This window comes from Labrus bergylta, chromosome 7, assembly GCF_963930695.1.
Source record: "Labrus bergylta chromosome 7, fLabBer1.1, whole genome shotgun sequence".
Lineage (NCBI taxonomy): Eukaryota > Metazoa > Chordata > Actinopteri > Labriformes > Labridae > Labrus > Labrus bergylta.
This window is the reverse complement of record NC_089201.1, coordinates 25,554,150-25,564,494: the sequence shown is the minus strand read 5'-3', so window position 1 is coordinate 25,564,494 and position 10,345 is coordinate 25,554,150. Positions and strand designations below refer to the sequence as shown.

At 39.3% G+C, this 10,345-nt stretch overlaps 1 protein-coding gene across 2 annotated transcripts; it reads left to right on the top strand.

Moving 5' to 3' along the window:
* The first annotated feature begins 835 nt into the window (after nucleotides 1–835).
* c7h15orf61 (chromosome 7 C15orf61 homolog) lies at nucleotides 836–2,280 on the top strand. 2 transcript variants are annotated; one of them, XM_020631405.3, is made up of 3 exons: nucleotides 836–1,051; nucleotides 1,123–1,533; nucleotides 1,642–2,280. In XM_020631405.3, exons 2-3 carry the CDS (start codon nucleotides 1,191–1,193, stop codon nucleotides 1,767–1,769), a joined length of 471 nt encoding a protein of 156 aa, XP_020487061.2. In that variant the 5' UTR covers nucleotides 836–1,051; nucleotides 1,123–1,190; the 3' UTR covers nucleotides 1,770–2,280. The 2 variants fall into 2 exon arrangements, with proteins under 2 accessions (XP_020487061.2, XP_065813348.1); XM_065957276.1 differs by having other exon boundaries at nucleotides 836–1,533.
* The last annotated feature ends 8,065 nt before the right edge of the window (nucleotides 2,281–10,345 follow it).

Below are 10,345 nucleotides of genomic sequence, written 5' to 3'. Positions count from 1 at the left end.
ATTTACAGTTTGTTAATCTATTTATCAAAAAGTGTATAATGTGTGAATGTAAAGGCCTACTACATTGAGTTGTTTGCTTTTGATGCGCCAAACGTTATCAATCTGCCTAAACCAACTAAAGTGTGGTTTAGTTGTCAGGCTATGATAGGACCGCTTACAAGTAACACTGACCCACAGAGGACTCTTGTATGTTGATTGATAATATATTTCAGGAAATGTCTCAACTTCGAGTGTCTCTAATATGTATTACAAGAAGATGTGCCTCTTTCTCCAATAATAGGAACCATTCATAACTAATATGGAGTTTTGATGTTTGTCGGCTGCGAGTATAGTACAGGCTGTAAAGTCGTGATTTCACACAGGAGTCATGATCATAATGTACGCTGTACAGGTGAGCACATGGAATAAGAATGCAGATAATCTGACATCTGATTGGCTACAGACATTTCCCTGCTGAAAAAAAGAAAAATGCATTTGTGAATCTAACCACAGCAGGGGAGTCTCAAAAATCCCACACACAAATGCAGTGAGGTTCACAAATGTCAAACAGTTTGTAAATGCAGACTGAACAGTTTATATATTTGTGGATTTCTATTACATATATAAAAAAAACTAAATATTTGTGTGAATCAGAAATACATTTGTGAATCTTGTTTTTTTTTTAGTGTGTGGATTTGTTTTACTTTTATATAGAATTAAATATATGTGTGTGTGTGCATTGTAATACATTTGTGAATCCTTCTGTGTGCACTTGTGAATAGTGAGACTGATATAACTCCATAAGCCTCTTCTCCTGTTGGAGGAACACATGTGCAGCGCTCAGTTTCCAGCCGGACGGCATTGGCAGGAGTACCAGGTTAGAGCAAGTAGTAAAAACATTGCACAAAGTAGCATTGCTGCGCGTCGAGCGTTTTTTTTTCCCCCACCACATTGTAAATATGTGTTTGGCATGTTTAGCCTAATATTACAGCAGGGTAATTCATGTTCAGCTTGGTCGTTAGCTCCTCTTATTAGTCCCGTGTGCAGCATCGACCTTTTCACCACTGCTACAGTACGTTTACCTGCAGCATGTCATACTGTTGTATATCCCCGGATTACTAATGTTGAACATTTAATTTAAAGGTAAGCACATGTCCAGCTGTGGTTGCAAATAGGTCTACAGGTGAGTCACTCTTGCTTGTAGTTTAATCATGAAGGGGTTTTTGAGGAAGGTGCACAGCATCTTCCTGAAGGTCGCCCTGTTTCCAAGCACATTTGCCAGGAAAGGTCCACGGCCTGCAGCCTCAGAGGTTTTGACCTGCCACCTCCAGCAGAGAAAACTCCCTCCGTGGACTTCCTTCTGTGTCCGCTACAGCTCCGTCCACAATGACCAGTTTGGACTGTCTCATTTTAACTGGAGGGTTGAAGGCTCCAACTACCACATACTGAGAACAGGCTGCTTCCCCTTTATTAAATACCACTGCTCCAAAGCACCTCCACAGAAGCTGGACTTTGAAGACACGTTTTTCACTGTGTTGAAAGTAATTAATCTGGGTCGGTACTTTTTTTAAAAAACATTTTTAATCCAACATGATTGCATGACACAAATTCATTATATTTTCAAACACCTCAGATTCTAAACATAACTCCTTTTTATTTCAGGTATCCCTTGTTTGGCTTATGGCATTGGTTGCTGGATGGTGGTGGGCGCTGCGGAAACGGTGCAGACAAGTGTTGGACCGGTCACAGTCTATTTTGCCTACAAAGAAGAAGACGGTGCACAGTACTGAGAACACTTGACAGTGGTTGCATAAATTAATATATACAGTCTATGACTAGACCATGAAGAAATCACCGTTTGATTGTGTTTAAAAGAAGCTCACATCGACTACGCTGCTGTATTTGGAACCGTTCCCAAGGTGATGCTGCGGTGTACCTCTTGACAAACGTGTCATTAGTGCTTCCATTGTCTGAACAGGTTCATTTTGTGTTTAATTATTAAAGATTTGAAAGTTTCAGGAAGAAGTCAGCTATGCGTGTTGTAACATTGACATACAATGCCGACAGTGTTTATTTGGAAAGTTTACGTTCCATTAAAGTTTAATGTTAAGTTTAGGATTTCTCTGAGAATAGACTTGAGACTTTTCCAGGATGTTTTCACAGTGGAGTCTGTGAATGTCGTATCAGCCATTTGTCTTCACAATAAATCTGTTTTAAGAATTTTGAAAAAAAAATATAATAGTGTATGAAATTGTGATCAAAATATGTTTAGGATATTTTTCAATATGGAAAAACATTGTATTTGGCTGTGATGTTTTCTTTTTTTGCCACACGGACTTTGCATGCCTAGATTACGAGGGTCAGCCTCCAGAGGAACGTTTGGAAAAACTGATGTTAAATAAGACGGACAGCATTTCCTTCAATGCCCATCTCTCAAAGGTTATTAATAATTCATCCAAGTAGTACCAAGTGGCATAATTTATTCAATACTCCCATGTCTTCTGCTTCATTCTGTGTGACAAATGCAGGAATTTAAATAACTCTGGCTCATTTATTTAAAGGTAAATTAGTGATCACTCTGCATGCAACAGATAGTCAATAGTGTTAGAGAAAAAGCAGTGACAAGACAGGTCTGATAAAATAGGTTTTAATTACCTAAGTGTGCCCTTTGTACAGAGACATCTCCATCCCTTCCTTCAGGCCCTCTCCGGCCTTTGATTTCTGGTAATGTGCTGTGCTGACGGGGCACGCTCACTGCTGCTGCCGTCGTGCCCTCTCTGAGACGCAGCTTGACAAACTGCCGTATTGATTTCTTCACCCCTCAGCATCTCCTGCTATTAGCATTTATCAGCGACCTCAATTTTCCGGCCTTGGCCTCTTCATTTTTTTAGCAACAATGAAAGCCAACAAATAATTTCTTGTTGTACATGTAAATCAATGCACCTTTTGACCTTCTCTGCACTTGAAGGCCGTGATATCGGCTTACATGCTCTCCATGATGTACAGCCTATTCACGAGGATCTTCTTTTGTAAAACTGTTTCTCCTCATTGAAGAACACTTAACTTGGTGGTGCAAAACACAATTTAAAAGAAAACTCCTTCCTAACCCCATGCATTCATTTGAACAATTAGGTTAGCACTACCATCACCTATTCTCCCTACAAGCAACAAAAAACAACTACTTCCTAGAAACTCTAGTTGGCACTTAGATTTGTTAAGTCTTTTTATAACAATAGTATACAATAGACACTTTGTTGTCAGGTATAATTTACAATTTCCAGACAACATCTCCATAATATTTTATGGACAGTTTTTATCATACATCATTGTCAGAGAAGACAGAAGGGAAGTAAATAACATTTTAAGCAGTGAGGAAGAGCAGTGTAAACCACCAGTAAACATGTTCTTTATTCCGTTTCTATCATGCAATGTACAATTTCCCTCTCATCCTAAGGATAGTCATTGTTTCCATTTCCTGAACCTCTTAAGGATTGTGCAAGTGATTGGCATTTTCTTTGCTGTTACTGTTAAAATGATCAGGAGGTGTCCACAAATTCTTGTTATTCTTTCCCATCGCAGATCAGCCAAATAAAGTGACATGAAAAATCAAAGGGAACAGCAGTCTGAGAATCTGCTGCACGATTCTCCACATATTCTTTTGATTCATACAAAAAAACATGGTGATCTGCCTTGTCCTCAAAGTAAAGTTATTGATTACTAAGAAAGACCTTCAATAAACATTAAATTCCCTCATAATTTACAAAAACCTTCAGAATCTTTTGAAAGAACAGTGTATGGTTTTATATCAAGCAACGTAATCTTTATGGTGTGCAACATGTCTCAACCTGATGCAGAATTCATGTGTTAAATCCTCTTAAAGAACCCGATGACACCACACACTTTGTTAATCATACTAATTGCCTTGAACAAGGAGCAGTTAGACACACTTATGGAAATCTGATCTGTGGTATCGGGCTGCACTTAAATCCCCCTCCTTTCATCAGGACTGAAAGTGTGCATGGGGAATGCTCAGGCAACCATGTCTTAATTACTCATTGACCCTTTGACCCATGAGCTGCATTGATACCACCACATACAGCCAGACACAATTGCATGAGGTTCACGACTGACTGCAGCTTTGTGTGCGGCTATTACAGGATGATGTGAGTCAGTGAAATCTAAACTGTGGAGCATGTGAGTACATTGTATTCATTTTCAGGGCTTCACCTTTGAGTCACTCTAAACTGCAGGGGAGGGCGTCCCTTCAGCTGGGGCACAGGCTTAGCATTACACATGTGAGACTTCAGTCACTGCCTGTGCAGGTCTAGAGTATCCACACTGCAAATGAGCTGCTGTAAATTAAGAAAATATATCAGGATTTAATGCCAGATTGACGTCTTTAATAGCTCCTGTAGTCCTGTCCTGTATTGAAGTGTCTAAATTACCCGACACACATCTAATGTGGTAATGAACAAAGAATTAATGGCTGTTTGGCAAGTTTAATTGCATGCTGACGCTGGTAATAAGTTTTGTCAAGGTGAAATCTTTAAATACTTGTGCTGTTTAGAATTTAGGTAAGTAAAGCAAAACAAGTGCTGAAATTGAGTGTAGTGTTGCCGTAAATTGTTAATGTTCAACAGTGAAATTGCTAATCAACTTGCAGAGACTTGTAATTATCTTCTAATTTGCTAATAAGTTCTCAGTTTCTTCAGTGCAAAAAAAAAAAAAGAAGGAAAAAGTATGGACTATGTTCATCTTCTTGAAATAACTGATGTAGCCGATTTTTAAAATCAATTATTTAGAGGAGGAAAGCCACAGCAGTTTTTTTCTCTGTCATGTAGATATATGGCTTGGCAGAAACAATTATTGTGTGAACAACCCCTGCAGCTAATGCTGGCGAGGTTATCATTATTGAGCCTCTGGATCGGCCACCAGCACCGTCTCCCTGCTTACTGCATGAGCAGCAGGGGGGACCGGAGCCATCACTCAGATCACTTTAGGATCATGTTGGAATTACATCTTAATGCAGAGGTGTCAGCCAACATCGTCACTACATTCACTGTGAAATGGCACTCTTTGAATAATAATGTGACTGGCTGAAACATATAGCTCATTACATTTCAACTATACAAACCTGTATTTGCAGGCACTTGCACACTTTTATCGGCTCTGCAATTTTAAGTTCACAAGTGTCAACATTTTTACTTTTTTAAAAGATGTTTTACAGTAGTTTATAGCTTCTGACCTCTTCTAATTATCAAAGGAATCAGTAACTTTTTTTTTCCTTTGGTGGAGGATATCCTACTAAAGCCATTAAAAATCTATTATGGTGTATTTCTTCACCCAAGGGATGATGGAGGTACCATAATTCTTTCTTCACAACCCCCCTTCCTTCTTTATCTTCATGACATGTCCTTTAGTGTGTGTGTGTGTGTGTGTGTGTGTGTGTGTGTGTGTGTGTGTGTGTGTGAGTGAGAGAGAGAGTGTGTGCTTGTGGTGGATAGAGGGGGAGCGTTAAAAAACTTTGCCTGCTGTGCCAATCAGTGTTGCCAAAGCAGCAGCCAGTGGGTGGCTGAAATAACTGTCAATCATGTATTCTAGCATTTCTAGTTGACGACCACTCCCAGATGACAACCGGACTCTGTTGCGGTAAAAAACAATTTTGGACACATCAACATTCCTATATATATTATAAAGCAAGATAAACATGCAAATTTTGTATTCTTTTAACAGTTGCTCCAAAATGGTATCGTCTTTTCATGGTTGTTGCTTTTATACTCTCTTAGAAAATGCCCTTCAGCTTGAACACTTAACTTTATGCACAAACCCCTTTTTTTTTTTCAGTTCAAGTTGATTATTGTTTTGTTTTTCTTTCTTACCGATGATGTGCTACCCTTGTTCCCTTCATTCATACTTAATGCTTACTCTGTTGACATTAGGAGAGTAATGGATTTTAATAGTTTTTCCACGACTTATCGGGAGGGTTAAATGAACTATCCATTTTTATTATATATTATGCAGTATTTAAAGTTTCAGCTCATTAAAAAACAGACGCCCTCCACACCCCCCAGGCTGTCTTTTACCCCCCACCAGCATGCAGTCAGGCTCCTCTAGCCACGGGCTCTGCTTGATCTGTTTTTCCCAAGTCAAAATTGAAATATTCTGAAATATTTATTTATTTACTTGTGCCTTTTTTTTTTTATTTCACCAAAGAGTGGGCTAATGTCTTTGTAGCTTAAACAAGTGGCGTCAGTGGATCTGAAGAAGGCCATAATGCATGGCTTTGTTTGATTGATATAATTTATCACATTGCATATGGGTTTCATTGTGTACTTCAAGACAAAATATTCTACATAAAAAAATACAGCACGTACCTTCATTTTGCAGCAGAACAGTCCCCGTGATGTTATTTGATTGCTCTGCTTCTTACTTGCACAATAAGCAGCAACCTATGCAGCAACTCAATGCTTGACTGGGGATTTACATTAAACACACTGATACTGATGCTGCATACAAACATAGAAATGGAATAAATCAATTTGGTTGGAAGAAATGCTTCACATACTTTTTGATGCAGCGTGATCTCCAATCTTTCTGCAAATGAGCTGCAGTCCCTTGTAATGGTTTCTGCTCCTCATGGGAGGCCGGTGTCTGAGAAAAGCTGCTGATTGAGAGAGAAATGGAATACAGGTGTAAAGCAGACTTGATAGGGGTCTTACACGAGGGTTATGCATTTTAACAGTGATATACATACTGTTACATATTTATCAAAGGATGTGGAATTTGCTGGCTTGACTCTTCGTGTCCTGCAGAGAATTGGGAGTTTCTGCTCCACTGTTGTTAATTCTAGCAGAGAGGGTGGCTATTATGTTGAATTAATAGGAATTAAGGGTTTAAATTGGTTAAGTAAGCACTTCATTAATCGTGAGTGGATTGCTGTGTGAGAGGTTTATAGGTGATTTGGACTGCTAATACTTGGATGAAGGAAGGAGGGAGATCTGCATTAAAAAAAGCTGCTTGGTGCTTTGAACATATAGGCAAAGACCTTAAAAAATGATTGTGTGTATTTTGTAGTTCCATAAACAGAATTGAAAACTATTTGAGATTAGCGATTATGCGTTTTAACCGTGAGCATTTGCTCCTTTAAAAAAAATAAAAACTGAATTGTTTCGTCTATTTTGTCACTAAACTCGGTATGCATATTAAAGCTCCTGTGAGGATTATTTAGCCGGTAATGAAACAGACTGAAATTAGATCTGATGCCTGTCTATAACCTACAAAAGCAAACCAGACTGTCATTGTGAAGATGGATTATCTATAGCTAATTGTTTGTAATGCCTGACCCCTCCAGCGGGTCGGTATTAGGCATGTTGCAGTTAACCGGCTACACTATTAACCGTGGTTTCAAACATCAGGGTTAATTAATGGTAAAGGCTCCGCTACACCAGGTGTTTCTGTTCTCACACTCAGAAGAGGGGACAGATCTACAACAACAATTTACACAGTGACGACCAATGGTGGTGCCAGAGATATTTTTGTTGCATTTGCTATGAAGGTGATCATCTTTTAAGTGATGGTGCTCTCAAATAGAGGACAATTTATGTATGTGCTGACATGCAACACCACTGACTCACAAATAGACCTATGCACACGTAAAGAAGCACAAACACACATGCAAGCATGCACATACATCTGTCCTGCGACATTTGAAAGGTGTTTCAATGTGAAACAATATAAAGATAACATGCACACCTCTGACTATAAAGTTAGCATAACAGAGCCAGGGACAGGCGAATTTTATAAGCATTTCACCCTCAGACACTAAAAACAAACACCCTCAGTTGCCATATTACCAACATATCAGCTAATAAATGAACATTACTCCATACAATGTTGATTGTAGAAAACAACCCACACACAAATAACAAGTATCCTACAATAATTCACACACTAATTGCATTAAATTAATACAGAGCTGCCTGGAAAAACGCTCACCCACCGTTTGATGTCTTCAGAAAAAAGCAATCTGTCTGTTATAATGGTTTAGGGTGGAGGCATCAATGTGTTTGCTGTTCAGGGCTCTTGTTCTTTTCGCCATGATTGCCAACAGTGCCAGGGTTCTTTCCGACAGTCTCCACTGCTGTTCCTCAAATAGGTTTTGTTTAAACTACAGGTGGAACCTCACGAAGATGACATACCTTTATCATCAGAAATAGCAGAATCCTCAGCAAAGATGAGGGCAGGTCCCCTTCCTCGTCCTCGTCCAGATCCTCCGGCTTCTCTATAGTGACTCATAACGTTTCTAAATCTTTATACACAGGGTTCATCATCTCGCTTCTTTGCTGTTTTTGATTGAAAATCTGCACGCGGACCATATCAGCGAAAACTTGAAAGTTGCACTCTGGCTAAGAGGAAGTGTATGAAGGTTCAATGTGTGTTGCGCCATTGGCTGAATTTAGTCACCTGATTTGACTTTTTTATTTTATTCTAAAATACACACATTGTGATGATTGTAAAACCAAGATTATTTCTCAGACTATAACCATACCATCAAAATCTATAATGGTTGCTTTCCTAGACTCTATCAGATAAAAGGATTTATAATATGCAAACTCAAAGTACCTTCTTTTACTAACATGTGTACAGGACAAGATCAGCAAAGAGACAATAGGTACTGTTTTGTCCACAGGGGGCGCCAAAACCAACACCAAAGAGTTCTTCACTGTAGCTTTAAGCCAATGAAAGTAGAATTCTAGTTTCTTCTGAGCTCATGCTTTGCTGACTGTGTTTTTATCATAACATGCTGATGGTGAATTGTTACTACTGCAAGACTTAGCAATGAACATATGGATCATTTATATAAACTGTTTTGTACTTTGCCTGATGGACAGACTAAAAATTGAAGGTTTTAATTGAATTAAAGATTCCCTTTAACTGCTGACACCTTTACGCAGGCAGGATTGTTCACTAATGCCGTCTTTGTTGGTCAGTTCGGACGTGGCAGGAGTTGCTGTGAGGGAAGTTACAGCGGGGGTCAGTTGTAAGGGTCTGCCTCGCTTGATCTGGCTCCCCCAGCTGATGTGGGCTAATTGAGGTGTGTTTTTATCTGGGCTTGCTAATGATGATGAGGGTGTTGGAGAAGCAGACCGTCCCCTTAGGCTGAGGGATAGTATAACTTAGCCAACCTTCTGTACTTATTGTCCAACAAAGGGGGAATTCACTTAATGCAGTGCTTCAGAAAAGTGGATAATTGTGGCCACGATCAATAAAGTAACAGAGCGAAAAATGAACGGTGTGTGCAGTGTAAGCTGTGTTGTACATATTTGATAGAAATCGAAAGGAGCGAGGGTCTTGTTTTTTTGTGTTTGTGTCAGCTGAGTCATGAAAACGAGTGGACGATTCCAGTTTATGCTCGAAATATAGGCAAAGCCGCACATATTCCCTCTGTGTTTGTGTGTCTGTGACAGGAAGCGTGTTTTTGCGTATGTATGAAAGAGGGGGTAGGTTCAGTTGGATGAGCCACATTGTTCCTGTACGGCCTGGTGACATCGCTGGAGGGCAGAGAGGGATGGAACCTGAGAGGGCTGACAGTGATAAATAGCCCTTTTAATAACAGCTGCCCCACTTGGCCAGCGAGTCCCAGTCAGTGTCCTCTGTGTATTTATGCCTATGTTTATTTATGCATCCATAGCATGCAGGAAATCAACACCGCAGGGGTACTATCAGTCTTTTTTTTGTGGTGGGGGGGATTGCGATGGTTTAAATTTGGGAGGAGGAACGCTAGCTGATCTTAAACTGGAAAGATTTCCATTAAACACTCAGGTTGATAGTTTGAAAAGTATCTGCTGAAATACATGCACACCTGAGAGAGAGAGAGGTCTCACCATGATATGCAGAACTATAATTGTACTTTAATGTGCATGTTACAGTGACTTGGTAGAAATGGCATCGACTTGTGTTGTAGGTCTGTGCAGTTGATTGTTATCCACATATCAGCTGATTGCAAAAGTCAAAATTTATTTGAATAAATAAGAATAAAGGTATGTAAACAAGCAATGCTTTCTGAGTCAGCATGTGTACATTTCACATATTGGATGGAGATCTGGATATAAAAGAAAAAACACGTTCACACCATTCTGATGCAGTCAGGTGAACACCCTCAGATTAATTGATGCCAAGTGCTAAAGAAAAGCCTCTTTTTGGATTTAATTTGGGAAAAGGAGGAAAATGTTGGATATTTTCAGCAGATTAAAATTGTGAGTTAAAAGAAATAGGCTCTCTTTGATAGTTTTTTTTTAATACTAATACTTAGAACAATACGCATATTTTTCCCATATTGTGTTGGCCTATTCTTTAGAGAGATATT